The following is a 21,228-nucleotide window of genomic DNA, read 5'->3' as shown; positions in this document are numbered from 1 at the left end:
GTTTAATGTGCCCAGCCCAGTGGTGGAAGTAAGGCAAGCAACAGCCTTGCTGCCACCAGGGAACTCAAGGACAGGCAGAGACACAGACGGAGACCAAGAATGGGCAAGGGCATTGGGTCCTTGGGTTCTCTGAGTGTGGTGCCTGTTTCCCCTACTCAGGGGAGGGGTGCTGTTGAACCTATCTGGACTTTTCCTTCTTCTCTGCAAGGCCAGTTTAAATCCTGTAGACATAGCTCAAGGAAACATCCAAACTCTTCTTCAATAGATGTCTTTGTCTATCTCATGGCTTCCTCTCCTTTCTGTAGCGGGGAATGTAATAACCCCACAAAAGAGCCAAATCATAACTAAAGAAGGTCATAGGAAGACTGTATACACAAATACAACCTGTAGAGAAGATTCTGGGTGTGCACACTCGGCCTGTGACTTCCTACCCTGTAGCAGTCCTCAGTAATGATGAGCTTGAACAAGGCCCTCCCTGAAGGCTTTCTGGATGGAGAGGAGACAGACACCTGTGTAGGGCCTAGTAGTTACTGTGACAACCAGTATCCAAAATGGGTCCCAATGATTCCCCCTTCTGGCATCAGCTCTCTTGTGTAATTCCCTCCCCTTAAGTGTGGATCGAGTCTAGTGGTTTACTTGTATCTCATAGAAGGTGGTAAAAGCGATGGACAGACTATTGTGAGATTAGGTTCTAGAAGACAGTAACTTGCATCTTGCTGGCATCCTCATCTCCTGCTCCTAGGCTTGCTTGCTCCAGTCAACTGAGTGGTTAGGTTGGAGAGGCCTTTATAGCAAGGGGTTGAGGGCGGCTTCTGGTCAGCAGGCCGTGCGAACCAAATGCTGCCAACAAGTATGGAGTAAGCCTGGGACAGAGCCTCCTGGTTGAACCTTGAGATGACAAGGGCCTCTGACAACACCTTGACTGCAGTCTTTTCAGTCTCTCTGAAGCAGGGGACCCCACGAAGCTGTGCCTGGATTCTTGGCCCTTGAAACTGTTTGATAACAAATGTGTGTCATTTTAAGTTGCTGTTTTGGGGAGGTCATTTGTCACTCAGCAGTAGATAACTAAGACCATTCCCAAAGAGCTTGTGGCAAATGAACCTCGGCAGAGAATGTAGGGGCTTATTTGGGGAGTTTTTCAATAATATGGATTGGTACTTTTTTCTTTAAAGATTTTTATTTATTTATTTGAGAGAGAAAGAATGAGCACGGGCTAGGGGAGGGGCAGAGGGAGAAGCAGGCTCCCGGCTGAGTGGGAAGCCAGATGTGGGGCTCAATCCCAGGACCCTGAGATCACGACCTGAGCTGAAGGCAGAGGCTTAACCCACTGAGCCACCCAGGTGCCCCTGGGTTGGTTCTTTTCTTAAACCCTAACTAATAAGAGTGGACAAGCACAGTACCCAATTCCCAGGACACAGTGGGGATTTATTAGAATAAGAAACACCCGGCTAGTGGCCACAGACTATAAAACCACGAGGGCCCAGGGAGACATTTAGGGCAGTGGTTCCAACCGGGGAACGGAAGGAGGCATCAGAATTAGCTGAGGAGGGGCGCCTGGGTGGCTCAGTGGGTTAAGCCTCTGCCTTCGGCTCTGGTCGTGATCTCGGGGTCCTGGGATAGAGCCCTGCATCTGGCTCTCTGCTCAGCGGGGAGCCTGCTTCCCCCCTTTCTCTCCTGCCTCTCTGCCTACTTGTGATCTCTCTCTCTGTCAAATAAATAAATAAAATCTTAAAAAAAAACTATTAAAAAAAAAGAATCAGTGGGGGAGTCTGGACCCCACTGGAATCTCCTGAAGCAGGAACCTGGAGCCCTGAACAGACACGATTTCTCCAGGTGAGAGACTGTAATCCTGGGTAAGAACCACGGATCTGCTCCTGTTCCCCAATGTGACGTATTGGGAGATGGAGGGCCAGAGAAGTTGTGTGTCTTTTTAAGGTCACAAGGCCTGTCATGGCAGCCAGCATTCCCTCTGAATGGAGAACTCAGCTCAGCGCGGTGCTAACACTAGTGGAAATAAAGAGATGCACAGAGAAAACTTCTAAGGTTCCTTTATTTGTTTTGAAAACAACCGCTATTCTTTCTCTCTCAATTTAGTCCTGGCCTCGTGACAAAAAATGCTTTTCTCCTTGGCCTCCTCTGTCGGAAAGGGAACAACGTAACACTCCCCGTGTGAGCTCTCTCCCCAGATCTCAGGCGGGAGCCGACCAGGCCAGGACTGGAACAGAACAGCATAGAGAACACGGGTGTCTGTCTCTGAGCCCCACTTGGCTTGCAATCCCTTCCTCCATCCTCCCTGAGACATCTGCTCCTGCCCGGGGGCTCTGCCTCCACCTCCCCGTTGAGAGCATCTACGGAAGCTGTGGGCTGCTTGTAGCCTGATTTCCAGTCTGCTTGGCATCCGGGGAAACAGCACCCACAGCTCCACTGGTTCCGGCTCGGGTCCTCAAGAGCTCACCAGGTCCCAGTGCTGGCTCATAAGTGATGACTCGCACGGGTTGACCACGACTTCCCTGCTATTCTCAGAGCCATCACCAAACATGTCCGTGTCTAGGCAGAGATGGGACGCTATGTGTTCGATGCGGGAGCCCGTCTTGGTCCATTGCTGAGAAGATGGAGAGGAGAGAGCATGAACCAGGATTCTCTGGCTAAGGGCCCAGGTTCTACCCATGATGTCAGGAGTTCCAGAACAATCAGGCATGTTTATGGCACATAGCTAGGGTCGCCCAGAGACTTGACTTTCACAGTCTCGTGGAGGAATAAAATTGCAACTAATTGCTTTTCCAGGCATTATTGTTGTTTTTTGGTTTGTTTTTTTTTTGTTTTTGGATAAAAAAGTAAAAGCAAAATCATTATGTTTGGTAGGAAAACTCATTAGAAGTTAATAACTTTCCAAGCAATAGGCCAGAGAACAAGAAGCACGTGAGTCATGGGAACAACCAAAGAAACGATGTGCGGCCAGTGTCTGCACGTCGGGAAGATGTGGGAGCCAGTGGAGGAGGGGCACAGGAAGGCAGAGGGGCTTCTGGGCAGCACCTGAGGCCAGCAGCCTGGATTCCTCCATAGCCGTTCGGCACACAAAGGACCCAAACAGAGAGAGGGGTCTTGTGCCGATGTCCCCCCGAGACTTTACCTCACGTGACAAAGAAGGAGGGGACAAACATGGTTTGGGGAGCCACCACGGCACGGGGACAATGGCCCACTTCCGTTAATCTCTCTCAACAGCTGCCCCATGTGGGGGGCCTCATCACCTCCATTTCAGAGAGGAAGGAAACTAAGTCCAGTGCCACACAGCCGGTGAGCCAGACAATGGCATCTGAATGTCTATCTCCTTAATGCCAATGCCCAGGGAGCAGGTGACTGCATGGGGTCAACAGCTTAGGCCCGACAGGGCACAGGGCACACCCAAAGTGGACATCCTGCCAGGGCCCAAGGCCCCCCAAAGGCCAAGATTCCAGTACCACTCATCCTGCGGTCCTGAAGGCTTTGTCCCTATGCCTTCCTGCTAAAGGATGCCAGGTTGGTGAAGGCACTGGACAGGCAAGTATGAGGTACACATGCCCACTGGGGCCCAGCCAGGTCCACAGGCATCCAGGGCCAAGCTGACTGATGCTGCAGGTGCACCCCCTAACCAGAAGGGCCACTTTCTGATCAGCCCCTCCACCTCTAGAGTTTCTCCCTGGTCTTGCACACGAGACCTGGACCTACACAGGACTGCCTGTCACTGAAGGCGACCACGCCCCGAGGGCACCCGCCGAGCTCTCACCTGCTTGTCATCTCCGTTCTTGCAGAGGACAAGAACCACCGGGGCGCCTGGGAACACGGTGATGACGGACAGGCACAGCTCCTCCTGGAGGATCTGCTGCGTGTACGTGAAGGCCCATATCTGGAGGGGAAGAGGCCAGAAGGTTCATATTAGGATCCTTGGAAACCTCGTGAGACACATCTGGGACTATGTGAGAATTAGAGTAAAAAGCCCTGGAGGTCCCAGCAGGAAGAGACGGTCAACAAGGTCACCTTGGAAAATGGGACCCACTACCCAGAAACTCCCAGATCCTGTCCCCATTGAAGTCCCCATCCCTACACCTGGGAAGGGGACCGGCCTGGGCACAGAGGCCACCTCTGGGGGCTGCTGAACAATTCTGGGCTTGAGGCGGGGAAGCCTGAACAATGCTCCAGCCCAGCCGTGGGGTCTCTAGTTTCTCTGTTTGGATGTGTGTCTATTGCCCACCCTTGACAGTGTAAGCAGCTGCCCGGCAGGCCACCCCCAGCTGTCTTTAGAACTGTCCCTTCTTTGAAAAGGAGTCTAATCAGTGGCTCGAGAACAGGAGTGTTATCATACGTAGGAGGCAGGTGTGAGGAGGGAGGTAAGAGGGAGTGTGCCGAGGGAGGGAGTGGAGGAAGGGCAGAGGGAGAGCAGGTCACAGGGCAGAACATGATCCCCGCAGAGGGGAGCACTCCAGCACTCCAGGAGAACAGAACATTGGGCCCCAGAGCCCCTGCAGGGAGGGAAGCTGAGAAAGTCCATGGACAAGGAGTGTGGGGAGAGGAAAGGGGCACTTCCTCTGAGGATCATTACAAAGAATGTTTCTCAGTTATTCCATGCAGTGCCAGAGATCAGAGAGCGACAAGCTGCTAAGGCTCCCAAAATATTTTGAGTTCTTAGGTCAGAAGGACAAAAATGGAAGCCTCCCTAAGATCTCTCCCAGGCTGTGAAGTAGGAGCCTTACCATGGGGCAAAGAAGGTGACCGGTGAATTGGATACCCTGGGGAGAGCTGCAGAGAGGACCCGTCAAGTGCTGGGCACCTTCTCCACTCCACGCCTGCTGCCCAGCTGACCCTCAGCCCCTGGACCAGGCCGCTGGTCAGCTGTTTCTCCTTGGCCCGAGAATGACAAAAGGGTCCCTTAGCTGGGGCCCTTGCTCTTATGGGCCATGTGTCCCGTAAGCTGACTGTTGTCATGTGCTCCTCATTCTGCACATGCTCTAGCTCACGGCAGCCTCCCCCTCCGGCCCCCGCACCCCTCCTGACTTCGGCCATCTGGTGACATCTTCGATGTCTTTCTGTGCCCTGGCCTGTCCCCCTCCTTGCCCCCAGGCTTGTGTCCTTCTGCTGCCTCACCGGACCACCTGGATGCAGAACCCTGCCTCTCCTGATCTGGGACCTTCTCTGTCCCTGACACCTGGATGGTGCCACCAGCCTAGGGGGAGCCACTGTCCTGCACGTGTATTCTCATGTCCCTTTTCAAACTGCCAGTGTTGGGAGAAGACCTAGACCAGAAGGCACTCCCTGGGGGATGGGGGGATGGAAATACAGATGGATAAAATACTGGCTGTGAGTTGAGAATTCCTGAAGCCTAGAGATGGCTACAGGCTACTCTACCATCTAGTTCTAGATCTATATCTATTTAAATTTTTTAATACTAAATGTAATGAAATGTACTCCTTGGGACGTATCAGGAAGTTCTCCTCTGGACTTGAACATCACCACGCTATACATGACATTTCCTTCCCTCCGGGATTAGCTGGAAGGGAAAGGCGTCTGTGTGCACAGAGGTGACGCAGTAATCACGAGCTTGTTACCGACGGCCAGCATTTCCTGAGCACTGGCTATGTCTAGGCACTGTCCTGGGGGCTTAGCACAGATGAATTTAATCTTCATAAGAATTCTGTCCTTCATAAGAATCCCAAATAGGTATTATTATTATCGTTCCCATTCTGCATGATGAGAGGCTCACAGAAATTATACAATTCTCTCTGACCGACTCTCTCTGGCTCCTTTGCTGTTGCTGCCCCCAGAGTCCCAGCTCCTTCTATCCCAGTGTAATCACAGGTAATGCCTGTCCCCGAGCTCCCTCTTCTGGGTTGTAAACAAGAACACTATAGATCACCTCCACCTCCACAGTAGAGAGCCAGCCAGTTCCCACTGGCAGCCACACAAGACTGGAAACAAAGGTCACACCCTGTGTGGGGGATGAGGGAGGGGGCAGCCAAGAGAGCAGGCCCCTCCCCGACAAGGATGGGCACGGGGCAAGAGTAGGAATGGAGGCCCACATGCTCAGACTCCGCATCACAGGGGCACACACAGCTGGCTTCCCGGGCCTGCTCCCCTCTTCTCCCCATCCTGGCTCCACGCCCCATCATCAGCTCCACTATATGCTTACCCACGCTCGCTTGGCCACTCCCCTTTAAAAGCCCCCTTTAGGCTTAAGTGTGTACTAGGGGCACACTGTGCCCTCCGGCGATCCATGTAGGGCCTGATATCAGGCTCGGGCCATCTGGATGGGGGATTCTGGGGCTCTGGTCTTTAGGAGTGTGATCTAGAAGGTGGGAGCTGGTCTTGGGCATGTGTCCAGAGAATTCTGTACAGGAAGGGGCTAGAGAGGCCTGAAGCCCAGGCCCAAGTCCAAGGGCAGGTCTGCCAGGGAGCCAGCCGCTGCCCGGGCCCACCATATACAACCAGCCTCAGCTTTAGATTGCTGCCGTTGTCGAGAAATGAGCCTAAACAGTCAGAGATGTGGCAAGAAGGTAAGGTCCGTCTCTCTGACCCATTACCCCCCACACAGCTGCTGTGAGCCATGAATTAGCATTTGAAAAATAAATCCTGTAATTATTTTGATTACTACAATACACTGACTCTGTATTTTTTTATGTTAAAAGAATAAATTAAACATAAACACTTGAAATATACCACAATTTCTGAAAATCTCATCTTGGCATTTCTTCTTCTATAAAAACCCAGGGGCTTTAAACACTGGACGTGTGGGGGTGCTGTGACGGTGGGAGGGGAGTGGTCCTTCTTTTGACATCTGAGACACGCCGTCCACTAATGCCTTGCGGGAAGGAGTGTAGATGGTACCCGGCTGGGGCTGGGCTTGGAAGAAATCACCTTAAGATCCCCAAGGGGAGGAGGTGCACAAGCAGAGATGGGGGATGGAAGCCTTTACACCAAGTGGACTTTCCATTAGCTGGTGCTTTACTGGCAGTGAACTAATTCAGCCTCACAATTTCTCAGAGGAACACAGCTCTCCGGCCACATCTGCAAGACAGGAGCGAGGGAAGCAGAACACAGAAGCAGGTGGGGGCAGGGAGCGACGAGAGGTTCCCCGATTCCCACTCTGCAGCCTGTCAGGCCTCCAGAATGGCCTGTGATGAATGGGTTTATTAAATGAATCCCAGAGTCAGAAATGGATTCAGGAAGGTAGCAGGGGCTGCTCAGGCTGGCCCGGCAGGGATCAGTGTACATTGGGCCATGGGCTGACGGCTTCATTAGAGGGGTCTGGCCAAGTCACAGCCCTCTCCGGCCCACAGCGCACAGACACGGCCCTACCCACTGGAGGTAACCCAGAGGCGGCGTGGGCAGCCTCACCCTCTCACGGACAGGCCAGTAAGGGGCTGAGGAGAAGGTTCACTCCTAGTCCTCTAGCTCCTTTGCCCCTGCCCTGGAAGAGGGGAGCCAACGATGGGGTGCAGTGGTCCAGGCTGGACAGGCTAACGGCCTTCTGTGCTTAGTGGGAGACTCTGGAGGACGGCCCCTGCGTGTAGAGGAGGGAGTGGCCTGGCAGGTGGGGGCAGGAGACTCCTCTCTGGGCAATACCAGCCAGATGTAGCCTTTGAGGGCTGGGATGAAGCAGGCCGCAGCACCCCGCCTGGCAACCAGCACCCAGCCGGGGGCAGCAGCTCTCGACTGGGCTGATCTCACTTCTGTTTTCTATCCAACCATCCGTTCATCTGTCCGTCCACCCACCATGTGCCAATGTTTGGAGGCCTTTTTTTGATTTGGAGGCATGATTTTCTGATGACTATGACTAGGGGGAGGGTTGTGTTACTGGTACCCAGCAGGTGAGGGCAGAGATGCTGGCAAACCCCTACAGTGCACAGATAGTCCCCACAACACAGAATTATCTGGTATCAATGCCAACAGCGCTGGGGTTGAAACACCATTGCCTTGTGGGAAGGGCCTGGTCCCTAGAAACGGAAGGCCTGCCATTCCTCCTGTCTGACCCAGGGAGAGCGGGTCCACCTCTCTCAGCCTCACTTACCGCATCTGTGAGACGGCGGGGCCAACAGGACAGGGCTCGGAGGGCCGTGGGATAACTAACCCAGATGAGGCCTGTGGAACCCGCAGGCCAGTGGCTGGCTCCGGCGCAGTCTCTGGGGACAGTGCTTTGGTGACACGTGGGAGGAGCCGGGGTTGGGTGAGGGGGCAAACATTCACACGTGGGGAGAAGGCAGGGGCTGTGCTTTCATGAACACATAAACCTGAATCAGTTACTGATGGTGGTGAGCTCCCCGTCCACACGCTCTTCTGTGTGGGGAACTACACCTGACGGGGAAAAGACCCCAAATGCCGAGCAACACTGCTGGGTGTGCTGTGGTTAGATGGGCAAACCCACTCATTTTTGAGGGTCTCTGGTTCTAGATGCTTCACATTCACAGTGATCCTGGGAGGCGAGTACGACTTCATGGAAGAGAAGAGAGAGCGGGGGTCAGTCTAGGCAACGCCAGGAGCAGACCACAGGGTTGACTATGAACACGGCCCTCTCGGTGAGATTGAACCTGAGCCTAGAGCCTCTGGGGCCACCACTGGCTTTGAAGAACTTAGGTCACACCGACGGCCACACACACCCCCGCAGCCTTCTTCAGACACGGTGTCTGGAACGTAAAGTGGCTACGCTTTAGTTCAGCCAGCCTCTTGGTGCAATCGGTTCCCAAAGGTCCATGCAAACACACCGACTGGGGACAGTGTCAGCTGCACAGACACAGACTGCTGCCTCTCCCTGCTGACCAGCAGCAGCAGTGTGACCCAGCGGGCTCAGAGACATGCTTCCTGCTTTTGACTGGGACCTTTCCTGGACTCGCTGTTGGGGTCTTTTATTTCTAGTTCATCCTATCCCTTCAACCCAAGCTGTCAGATACACTTTATATGCGTATGATTAAAACCCCACACCCAATACATCTGATGCTGGGTCCTCTGCCGAGCTGGAGAGTGGCTGCTGCTGGGGCTGGAGAAGGAGGCCCACCTTCTCTTGCCCACCCGAATGTCCAGCTGCCCATGTGCATCCTTCCCAAGCCAGGAGCCCAAACTGCCCGGAATGCAGGTAGATGAACACACTGCGAAGTTTTTCCGTTTTTCTCCCTGTCTTTAAATTGGGGATAGCAGTGAGATTGGTGCACCTGTCTTCCTTCCATTTTTCACACACATATTCTTCCAGAGAATCCAATAAAGTTAAGGGGAAACTCGTTAACCTGGAGGCTTCTTGGGATCAGCAGGTTTGCAAACTGATGATGTATTTCTCTTGTACTCCACCCAAGGCATGAGCCTGCCGATGTCTTCTGTACACACCAAGATTAAACATTTTGTTCCCAAGGTTGACAAGCCGGCCAAGAAAGAGAAGTAAGACAGGGGTAGGGATGGATGGGCGGGGGGTGGGGCAGGGGCGTGAACCTGCATCCGAGGCCGAGGTCTGACTGTCTCATTTCAGCAATGAGGACACCGACGTGCCGGCGGGGGACACACCCCTGAGAGCACGTAGCCAGCGAGAAGCACAATTCTGAGCTCTTGGCTTGAACCCCGTGATTTTCTTTTACTCCAGATATCTCAGATATCTCGGAACCCCGGAATCCTCCACCCAAATGGCCTGAACCGGACTGCAGGATCCGGGTAGATCTTACCCTGCATCAGTCCTCCCAAAGGCAGACTGAGTCCCTACTACACACAGCTGAGCCCAAAGGGGCGAGACCCGCTCTGGACAGGCCAAGAGGCTGTGCAAGAGGAGAAATGAAATGTAGAAGGGGCCAAGAAGGCAGAGCAGGGTCAGAGAGAGAGAGAGAGAACTCCTGGAGCCCGACCGCGGTGGCAGAAAGGATTGGCGAACACAAAGACGGGACTGTCTTTCTTATGCCGGAAGGAGGGAAGCTACTGAAAGGCTGAGAAAGGTAGATAGGTCAGCCCTACAAGGGTGTAGGGCTCACACGCATGTGTAAACGCACATGCACACACATGTACACGCGGGGATTATTCTAGCAGAAATAGTTATGTAGATTTCTGTCTAAAGCGGGTTTACACTTTCAGAAAACCTGGACGTGCATCCCAGCCCCGCGATTGGCCATGGGCCGCTTTAGAAGGGGGCTGAGTCTAATCCAGCCCAGGCCCTCCCTGTCCCCCGACACGCAGCCAGGGGCCAGGAGCACCATGGGCCCTCACTGTCCTCTGTGCAAGCGGACGGAACATCGATCTCAGAGTCTTCTTCCGTTTTCCCAGAATTTACACTCCTGCTGCGCAAACTCAACTGTTCTTTCCAAAGCGAGAAGGAGTGATGGCTTGGCCCTAGCATCTAGAAAGGACTCTTGGCTCAAAGACTGTTACTAGGATCACCCTTCGTTTCCCACGGATGACTGCTTTTCCTCCCCTTTCTTGTGCCATTGGAAGGTCAGGTGCAATGGGTACTTTGACTCTCCACTTAAGTAAAGGCCTGGCATCTTTTGGAGACTGGAGAGCCCCTCCCCGAGAGATCCAGATTTAACTATGGCTCCCCTCCTTCTACTTCCTTGTGCATTAAGTACCAGGAAAGCCACTGCTTTGCTGAAGGCAGGTCGAGCAAGCTTCCATCTCAGGGATCGGGGGGGTGGAGGGTGACAACATTCTGGCCGTTGGGATCCCCTATGAACAGCGCCCACACACGGCTTCAGAAGATAGGGACATGACTCAGCTCTTCACAACGATTTACAAAATGCCACCTGAGTAAACAGTGCCGTTCCAAGCCTGTGACCATCCCTAAAGCCAGACCGAGACCTCCGCTGGCTTCCCCTTTTCCTGTCCAGCTCAGGCAGCCCCTCCCAAGTCCTGCTGGAGCAGAGAGACGGGTCTGGGAAAAGTCACTGCGAGTGGGAGGCCAGGGTTGCGTGGCCTTGAACGCCAGGGGGTGTGTTTCTGAGGGAGGCCACGGGGGCCCCTGGAGCCTGTATTGAGGCGAAGAACAATGGTCTGATGGTGATGTGTCGGCAGGGGGGACAAGGGGCAGAGACTAGAGGCTAGGGTTTGAACCTAACACGGTGGTTCCCAATCCGGGCGGTTTTTGTTTTTGTTTTTGTTTTTGATTTTATTTATTTATTTGACAGAGAGAGAGATAGTGAGAGCAGGAACATAAGCAGGGGGAGTGGGAGAGGGAGAAGCAGGCTTCCCCAATGAGCAGGGAGCCCGATGTGGGGCTCGATCCCAGGATCCCAGGAACATGACTAGAGCCCAAGGCAGACACTTAACGACTGAGCCACCCAGCACCCCCCCCCCCAAATCTGGGTGGTTTTATTGGCCCTGGGGTGTCTGGTGTAGCCTAGAGACAGCTCGCTAGTCAGGGCTGGCATATGTGAGGTGTTCCTGGGGGGCAGAGGCCAGGGATGCTGCTAGGTGGGCCTTAGAGCAAGGACAGCTTCCCACACAAAAAACCATCGGGGGGCGCCTGGGTGGCTCAGTGGGTTAAGCCGCTGCCTTCGGCTCAGGTCATGATCTCAGGGTCCTGGGATCGAGGCCCGCATCGGGCTCTCTGCTCAGCAGGGAGCCTGCTTCCTCCTCTCTCTCTGCCTGCCTCTCTGCCTGCTTGTGATCTCTCTCTGTCAAATAAATGAATAAAATCTTTAAAAAAAAAAAAAAAAAAAAAAAAAAAAAAAAAAAAAAAAAAACCATCGGGCCCAAAACATCACCAATGCCACTGCTAAGGAAAGCCGACCAGGAGAAAATGGAGCCAGGGCAGACAGTGGGGACTGGAGCCGTGGAGCTCGGGCGAAGATAGTCACACGGAGGGGAGTGGGACAGGGAGGTGGCTGTGGGGCCAGGCTGCTGCTCGTAGCCGTCCATCTACTAGAACCACAGACGATGCTGCGGTGGCCATGGGCTCGCGCAGGCCACCCAACCCAGCCCAGGCCTTCACGCGTGCTCTCCTTCCTGGGCTGCTCCTTCTCCCCCTCCTCACAGAGCCCATTTCTACTCCTTTCTCAGGATGCAGCTCATTATCAAGTCCTCCAGGAAGACGTCCCTGACTCTTGTGCATATGGCAAAGACCGTCTCTCACTGCTTCTAGAGCAGCCTGGACTGAACTCCATCCAGGACAGAGTTTAACAGAACAGCTGCTTACTTGCTTGTTCCTGTGTTCGATCCCCCAAGGGCCCACAGAGACCTGCGACCTAGCCACTCATCTCCGTGTCTTCCCAGTTAGCAGAGAACAGAGATGGTTATGGAGTGAATGGATCAGTTTGTGGAGGGATGAAAACTAGGATTTGTGCATCGATGAAACAGAGAGGGCGGGGCCAAAGCTGGAAGCTTGGATAAAATCTCCAAGACACCGGTTCCAGAGAAAAGAATAATGACCTAAGAACCTTCGTGAGCACTCACCATGAACCCATCAAAGTGGGGCGGGGGAGCCAGCAAAGAAAAGAGAGAGAAAAGAGGACTGCAGGAGAATCTCTGTCCTTCAGAGAAACTCGACACCTCTGGAAACCCAGTAGAGTGACACTGGTCCCAGAGTGAGGGGAAGTCGTACTTCTCCTGCCCTGTGGCTAGGCTCTGGGTATAACCGGACACTTGATGTCATATAAAAGCAGGTGGCGGAGGCGGAGTCCCCGCACACATTCTGGCCCCCCTCGCCTGTTACGTACCTGGGATTTTACATCCTCGCCTTTGTTCTTGACACAGGGGCTTAACCTGAGGGTGTAGGTCTCCGTGTTTTTCTGCCTTTGAGACTCTAGGCACTTCTGCCTCTGTCGGATGCTGCCCTTCTGGATGGAGGAATCACTGGGGATTCTGGAGGAAAGCCACAGAGACGTGAGAACCAACTGCCCTTTGGCTGAGTGACACTAGCCACTAGAGAGGTAGAGGCAGGGTTCTGAGGATGTCAGGGGCATTTCGCCCGGGGTCGGCAGCTGCCTCTGGGCACAAGGCAGTGAGGAGAGACCCAGGAGCCACCACGGCAGACGGAGCCTGGCGCGGAGACAGTGCTAGCCTCAGGTCACACCCGGGACTCAAATCCCAGCAGCTGCGAAATGCTGCTAACCTCCAGCCCTTAAGCTACTGATGAACTTAACTCCTCTTCTGATTTCAGGAATAAGGGGAGCCAACTGGTCTCCTCAGACCTCCCTATACTTAACACCCTGTATCCAGCTGGCCATGGGATGTCCCTTGTCCAGACCCAGTCAGCTGAGGGTCTCTCCTGACAAGTCAGAAGGCAGGGCATGTACCTGAGTTCTGGATAGACGTTCTCCAGGTACCACTTGAAGCTCTGGCACTGAAGATTCTTCCTCAGGTTCAGTCTGCTCTCAATGCTGGCAGGAAGCGGGGCGGGAGAGACACAGAGAGATGGGTCAGTGGCAGGAATGAGGCTGAGAGACAAATGCACATGCTGTGCCCAGCATGTCTCTCCTGAGGGTGATGGAGAAACTCACCCAGGGAGAGTTCCAGAGCTCCAGGAAGAGCTACAGAAGACCACAGCAGGAGCTCACAATGGTGTGGTACCGACACGGAGGGTTTGTGCTTTCATTCAAAAACAGGATTCAGGGATGTTTTACTTTTCTTTCAAAACAAGGCTAGGAGAACATGTAGTATGTCTGTCACTGATTCACCACTGGGGCCCTGAGTCTACTTACCCACAAATCTCTCTTTGGCTTCTGCAGCCAAAGAATACCACTCCTGCCCACCCCATCCTCAAAGAATCAGCTTCTGTGGCTAGTTCTGGGGCCCAGTCACACCTTTACTCATCAGATATTTATTGAGCACCTACTGTGTGCCAGGCATTGTGCTCAACGGTGGGCTTCTGAACAACAGAGAAGAGTGTTGCGCGAGGCTGAGTTGTGTGCACTCACGAACGTGTGTATGTTCTGGGCTTAAGCAAAGCATGATGTGGGGACATCTGAACTTTAAGAGCATCTCACGGGGGAGGGGGGGGAGATTGGGTCTGGCAGGGCAAGGCTGGAGACAGGGAGAGCTGTGGGAGGGGGCTGCAGACAGCCAGCTGCTGGTCGTGCTCTCAGGCAGGGAAGTTGGGGGCGGAATGGAGAGAAGGGACAGGTCAAGTCCCTCCATTTATCCCTGCCACCCCCTTCCTTACCCCATTTGCACCTTGTGCTTCCTGGGTGAGCCCACAGGACCGGCCCTGCTCGGCCAGCCTCACCTCCTCCAGCCCACACTGGGCTTCTTAGCGCTAACCACCTTTCCTCACCAGACTCAAAGCAACATGAGCCAAAGAATGATGTCAGTTTTTTTTCTTTAGAGTTGAATGTTCAGTGTTTAGCAAAAAACCTTGGCGCTGCGTGCATGAAGGAGGCCGCAGCACCGGGGCTCAGGGGCTGTTTGACCCGGGCGGGTGGGGGAGGGAAGAGTCAAGGTCGATACCCAGACCCGTGACTTGGGCCAGAGGACACGAGGAAGAGTGTTCCTGGAGTTGGGGGAGACAGGCTGGGGAGCATGTTTCGAAGCACCATGGCTGTTCCCTTTAGGATTGGAGCTGGAGCAGCTTGGGAGTTGTCCAAGTGGAGATGTCCAGTTTGCAGTGGGATGGAAGGGGCTACGGCTCAGAATGAGAGGCCCAGGTCAGGGACAGAGACCCACGAGTCAGCAGTACAGAAGCGGTGGTGAACGCCAGGGGGAATGCGCAGTACAGAGACGGCGATGACGGACCCTCGGGGAGGACCACAAACACGGCAGGAAAGAGAAAAGTGAGGCCGCAGCAGGACCAGGCAGGCGGAGACTGTAGGCACGGTCATCGTGGTCGGGAAGGGGCTCTCAGGGACAGGGGAGGTCTCCAAGCACACTCAGGAGAGGTGGGGCATGAGCTTCCCAAAGTGCACACTTTCTTTTCTTCCCTCCTATTCCTTTTTAAATCATTTAAGTTTTAAGATGTGAGACCCTGAATCAGTTTAAATGCTGATGGGGACTGTGCATTAGCAAAGACAGATCAGGGATGAGGCAGCAGAAGGCAGGGTCTCCTAGAACACTGGTGTCCGCACCGGCTGCATATCAGAGTCTAGGGAGTGCGGGCAGGGGGCTGCCTTTCAACAATTCTCCAGCCCAGGCTGTACCCCAGACCGGAGCAGTTCTCTGGGAGCGGCACCCATAGCTTCCGAAGCCCCCTGGATGACTGCAGGGTGCAGGCTAGTTTGGGAAGCACCGGCCTGGCCTGGAGCTCTGCTCTGCTCTGTCCAGACAGGCCCTCAGACACTACCTGGGAACTTCCTGGAAATGCCACCCTAGGGGATCAACAACCACATTTTAACAAAAGCCGCGGGAGATTTGTGTGTATTAAAGTTTAAGAAGCCCTGAGCCAGGAGGCAGAAGAGGAGGAGGAATCCAGGCAGAGGGAGCTGGACAAGTGTTGATTTAGGAAGGAATGCAGATGAAGGGTGGCCCGTTACAAGTGGAGGGCGGGTCTCACACGGCAGGGGGCACACCTGTCTCAGGAGATGGAAGAAGAGTGCGGCAGAGAGAGCAAAGTTTCCGGGTCGGTTTGTCTTGGGAAGTCAATGTCGTCTCTCTCAGCTGTAAAACAGATGTCATCTGATGTGAGTGACAGGTGGACTTGGGGGGAGGGGTAGGGAGACAGGAGAATTTTAAATGGGGACTGGGGACAATGATGGCCGGGAAAGGCAGCACGACTGACAAGTCTACTAAGGTCCTGCCTGAGCGTGATGGCCACGGTGTGTTAGCAGCACCGGCTGATACTTTCCAGAACCTTCAGCAGCCTGTGCAGGGAAGGGAGGAGGGAAAGGTACAAAGTCAGGTGTATCCAGGATTGAGAAAACTTTGCCTGAGGGGCTGACAGATGTACAACAGGGCCAAAGATCTGAGGATGATGTCTTTTAAGCCTCTCTCTAAGCAGGAGAGCCAAAACCAAGCAGGGGAGGGAGGGATGGGGAGAGGTGAGGAAAGGGAGACGCACAGCCGTGGTCCGTGGGCCAGGAGTTTGACGAGGACTCGGGACAAATGCTTTGTGAGGTTCTGAGCGATTGAACTGCGGGCAACAACACGGAGTTATAATTTCAGAGACATAAGCCATTTTGGCCGAGTCTGATTTAATCCTCCGGAGCAGTGACAGGCTCCCCTACACGGTGTAGGGGGGAGAAACCCATCCACTCCCCAGCCTTAGTCTGGCGGAGGGACATCGGCATGACAAAAGGCCACTGGTTGTCCCTCCAAATAATCAGATGCTAACACAGATGAAGTTTCCATTTTTCTCTCCTCAGTTCTGTGGTGGAGAATGCAACATATGGTTTTGGGGATCGGACAGGGGTGGTTAGAGCCTCATGCCCCCGGTTCAGTGATGTGATCAGGGCATGTAGCTTAATCTGCAGAAAACTCAGTCTCCTGTCCTGTGAAATGGAGGCAACAAAACCCACTTCTCAGAGTCTGGGGAGCACTCCCAGGAGAGCCTTTGTGGCCTCGGCACAGAATTCTTTCCCTGTTCTCGTCTACCTGGACGAAGCCGGAGCACGACTCTTGGGGACACCTGTAGGATACTGCTCCATGGAGGAAGGAGGGTGCTTTGGCCTTGGGGAACTCAGAACCAGGAAGAGGAGCTCTGAGCTAGAGGGACTAAGTCCGTCCTGTCCCACACCCCACCTTTATGGAAAAAGAAACATCCGTCCATGGTGCAAGGCACCCCATCACCACATGGGCAGTGGCCCATGTTGCCACTTGTTCTGCAAGAGCTGCTGAAATCCCTGCATCCCCAGGAGGGCAGGAACAAGAAGAGACGTGAAAGAGAGCGGCCCCTGCCTGGGCGACCAGATACATTGGCTGTCAGCAGCCAGTGCTCCTCCTGACCCCCGTGCAAAGCAGCCGGAAGGGGCACTTACTTCCCAAAGGGCCTCTCCAGAGCAAACGGCCGGGCAGCGTAGTAGTACTGCTTGTACTCATCCATCCACACCTCAGCTGTCCGCTTGGTGTTCCTGGGGAAACAGGGAGTGTCCCAGAGAAGTTTGTATGCACACGCAGCAGCATCACCTAGCCAGGGGCCCCCACGATCCAGTAACAGCTCTCCTCCACCGGGGCTCAGCCCGGCCACATCCCACCCAACCTCCTAAGGGGCCTTTACTCCAAGACACAGGACAAACTCTTCCTCAAAAGGTAACACCTGAAAAATTGTGCCAGAAATGGAACTTTTGCAGCTCAAAAAGAAAAAGGAGGAGGGGGCTGGGAGAGGAGAGTCCACACACCACATACGCCCGTGTTGCCAGGAACCAGGAGGAGAGAGGCAGGGCCGGCGGTGGCCACCTTGCCTCCCTCTGCACACAGGCTCCCTCTCCAGGTGCTCCCCCTTTCTGCAGGGCAAAGGCTGGGGTCCCAGCTCTGGGCAGGACAGCCGGTCACATACAGCGTCCGAGAGCAAGGTACATGTGTCAAGAACCAAGTAATTAGCCCAACTGTCAGCTATCTGGCCAGCTCACTAGGCTTTTCCATCAGGTGTTTGCTCTAGGGCTGGTCACGGAAAACGAGAGAGACTGCCATGGAGGCGGTGTGTCCCTGCACAGCAAGCAGGGAGGCAGTGGTACCAGAAGAGCCCCAGGGCAAGAAAGAGGCCATCAGAAAACAGACACCAGGGGCAGTGGAGGAGCAGTCCCCGCTGGGGCCCACATCCGTGACCCTGGGGCCTCATTCAACAGGGCATGCCCCTGCAGATTTCCGGTTCTGTCTGGAGCAGAGGTCTTCCGTGGAGGTCTATGGCAAACCTGTCCCAGCCAGTGGACCTGAAATGACAGTCACACCGGCAGCCTGCTCTTGGTGCAGGGAAGGCAGTTCCCAGCGCTCTGCTGACTCCTTGCCTGGGGCCTCACCATCAGCAAATTGTATGCCGCTTGACCCACTGGCTAGGGCCCAGACTCAAAGACAGAGAATGTTCTGGAGCCCAGGACTGTCCCCATCGCTCTTCTATACCAGGTGTCGCCTGCTCACGTTTTCCTCCTGGAAACCCAAGGCCCAAGGCAGCCCTGTCTTCAGTGCCCGCCGGATTTCTCACCACCCCACCCTCGCCCAGAGGTTTCTGCAAAAGGTGTTGTTAACTTTCCCCCTTGGTCAGCGCCATGCCGGCCCCAGGATGCTCGTGTCAGGATGTAACCCACACCCGCCCATACGTGTGAAAACCGAGGACAGAAGAACACAGATGAGGAAAATGACGCCCCAAATGAAGAAATGCTTAGCTCCCCCCTCCCCCAAATGGACAAGACAGAAAAGAAAAAAGGGAAAAGAAGGATAAATGGGTAAGTGAAGCCGTCAGATGATGAGCGACAAAGGGGAAAAAGGGAAAAGGTGAGAAGCTGGAGGAAAGAGGGACATACGTGAAATGTTCCCAAAACAGAGGCAAAGCCCGAAGGAGAAGGAATCACAGAAGCCGTATAAAGGGACAGAGCAGGAATGAGCAAGTGGACACCACGGACGTACTGAGACCCCGGGATCTTCATCTCGTCCCCTAGCAGGAGGTGCAGACACCCTAGGGAAGAAGCCAGGGCCAAGCATGTGAGCAGCAGCTGCTTGTGCTCTCCCGTTCTCAAATCCTTCCAGTAACCTTTCCCTTGGGGACCCAGGCTGAAAGAGGAAGCTATAGATCTTCTGGAACTTGGAAACAAAAATGGAATCTTCTCCCCCAAACCCAAACAACCCCAAACATCCAAAGCCCGACAGGACAGTGCTGCCCAGTGACTCGCAGGCCTCGGCAAGCCGCGGGGACGTCCGTGGTGGAGAAGAGCTTCAGACCGCCTCCTCCTGCTGCTGGGTGGGCCTTGCTTCCGACCTCCCTTGCTTAGGCAGAGTCCCAAGGAGCACGACTGTGGCTCCTGAGCGCCCAGAACACTCAGGCAACCTACCAACCTACCAGACAACTGGGGATAGCCACAACCCTTCACTAGGCTTTCTGCTGCCCCCACAGAGCCCCTGGGACTCGCACTTACTTTATATACGTGTTGGCGTTTCCATCTGGGAAAACATACGGGTGTTTCTTGCGGAAGACATGGCCCACTCGGCTGCAGGGGACGATCTCGAGGCTGCCGCCGCACATCCACACTCTGAAGGAGATTTCTGCAAGATAGTCGTGCCCCCTCAGCACGGCTCTGTGCTCTCCGGAGGGGAGGGGACACAGGATGGCAGTATCAAGGGCACCAGGCCCAAGGAAGGGGTCAGGGCCTCCCGCCGCATCCAGCCTGGGACTGGGGGTCAAAAGCTGGCTCCAGAGTCAGACTGTGTGCTCTGCTGGCTGGGTGACCTCAGTTTCCCTTTCAGCAACCGGGGCTGATGATAACTCAGAATTGGAAGGGTGATGCACGTGAATATGGAAACACACAGGGACTGGCTTGGAGGAGCACATTCATGGGGGGCGAGGGCCGTATTTGGGGACCAGCCTGGTGCAGGGCCCTGCTACAGCCTTTGGGTGACCCAGACTGCTGCTTCTGGACACATGGAAGATGGATTAGACATGCTTAGATGACCCTGGCGGCTAAGAACCAGGACCAAGGAGAAAGAATTTTCCATTTAAGAATATAGCAGACTTTAGCAACAGTCCAGACCCAGATAGAAGAGACTGTCATGGAGGTGGTGAGGTTCACACTCTGACCGGCCAGCAATACCCATGGGCAGGATTCCCAGCAAGCTCCTGGACGAGGCATCCAGGAGAGCAGCTCCCAACACCCGGACCACAATTCTGCCCCTCCGTAAGGATGCCTGAATTATAGCCTGTGGGGGGACGTCTTGGCAGTAGCCTAGAAAATGCTGGAAGCCGCTGAGCTGTTGCTGGGGTCGCCCCCCCAGGGCGGGGATGTTGCACACATGCCCATTTCTTCCCGGTTGGCTGCTGCAAGCTGCAGGAGGAGAGGAGTCCCCAGAGGCAGCCGGGATTAGGCCGGGGTGTGCCTCTCTCCCCTGGGACCAAGGTCCTCAGTGGCTTGAGGCAGTGCCCCTGCCCCGGAAGGAAGCAGTGGCAGACTAGAGTGGTGGAGGGGAATATTAGTGACTGCTCGGCAGTGTTGTGAGGGCTTTAACTTCTCTGCAGACAGCGCACCTCCTTACTGACTGCACCCCGTGCATCCCGCAGGGTACGCCGCTGGTGGCCAACGTCAGTTTCCCACTTGGGAATTCCTGCCTGGTTCGTGCTTCTGCAGTCAAGCTCAAATAGGAGGGCAGGCTGGCTCAGGGGAAACCCATGCCCTGGGTGACTCCTCCTGCAGGTGTGGGGGAGGGGCACATGGAAGCAGGCTGGGGTCCAGGAGTAGGAAAAGAGGATGTGAGTATTCTAGTGCCTTCTTACCATATACATGCATGGCACCCTCCAGCTTCTTGGGCACCACCTCCCTGGGTTCCTTCACCTGGGTCCTCTCTCTCTCTTTCCACTTCCTGCTCTGTGTCTCCTTCCTGTCCAGCTCCCCAAGCAGGCGTCTGGACACGATGTCTTCATCGTGATCCTCACCAGCTCTCTCACTTACTTGTCCTCAACCAGACTTTGCCCTGTGTACCTGAGCTGCAGGCAAGGCTCTGCGGACACCACACCCATTGCCATCACCTTCTTGACACCTGGCTCTCTGCGTGCCCAGGAGCTGTCCCAAATGGGCTACAGCTCATTCCCAGGAAGTCCGGGGACACGGTAGGGACAATGTGTGTGTGCTAGAATAAAGAAAGAACTCTTTCAGGATTGCTTCCAAATGACGGCAAGAACACGGAGGGAGGGAGAGACCAGAAGAGCTTGGCCTTGGGGTCCGCAGCCCCCGACTCTGCAGCAGCCCCCAGGCCGTGTCCGTGGGGAAGCCTGCTTCACCTCACCGAGGGTCCGTGCTGCAGGGCGGCCATCCACGTCAAATGAAACACAATTTTGAGACTATGGGGAACACTTAAGCAGGACGGAAAGATGAGCCGCAGCTACGATCAGACGTCCCTGAAGCCAGTCTCCGAAACACAGACCCTGTTAGCACTGGCCTCCTGTGCCTGCTTCCAGCTTTCTTCTTCTGCCACCAACGCCACTTGAAATTTGTGGACATAACATTCCAGATTTTGACTTTCTATCAAGCCCCCAATACGTAGCAATATGGTGCTTGGCTGGGGGCACTGTGGAGCTCACATGTCCCAGACTGGTATTCGTGGGGGTGGGGGTGAGACACGGAGCACGGGAGAGCTTAGCTGACTGCCACCACCACCCCCCCCCCCACCGCCACTCCACCTTGCCGTGAGCGCACTGCGGGGCTGGCTGCAGGGGTCAGCCCGTGGGACTGT

The 21,228-nt window shown here is 54.7% G+C and overlaps 1 protein-coding gene across 1 annotated transcript in view; it reads right to left on the bottom strand.

Moving 5' to 3' along the window:
* Positions 1-2,044: 2,044 nt before the first annotated feature.
* GALNT14 (polypeptide N-acetylgalactosaminyltransferase 14) overlaps positions 2,045-21,228 on the bottom strand; it is a 210,268-nt gene continuing 191,084 nt past the window's right edge. Inside the window, exons 10-15 of the mRNA XM_059188697.1 lie at positions 18,924-19,050; positions 16,836-16,928; positions 13,227-13,310; positions 12,648-12,792; positions 3,764-3,883; positions 2,045-2,602 (exon numbers count right to left, since the gene is read on the bottom strand). Of these exons, the coding sequence (XP_059044680.1) occupies positions 2,444-2,602; positions 3,764-3,883; positions 12,648-12,792; positions 13,227-13,310; positions 16,836-16,928; positions 18,924-19,050 (728 nt within the window). The 3' untranslated portion in view covers positions 2,045-2,443. The remainder of the gene's footprint in view (positions 2,603-3,763; positions 3,884-12,647; positions 12,793-13,226; positions 13,311-16,835; positions 16,929-18,923; positions 19,051-21,228) is intronic.

Source organism: Mustela lutreola, chromosome 9, assembly GCF_030435805.1.
Source record: "Mustela lutreola isolate mMusLut2 chromosome 9, mMusLut2.pri, whole genome shotgun sequence".
NCBI lineage: Eukaryota > Metazoa > Chordata > Mammalia > Carnivora > Mustelidae > Mustela > Mustela lutreola.
The sequence above is the reverse complement of the archived record's forward strand: the minus strand, read 5'-3'. Positions and strand labels throughout refer to the sequence as shown.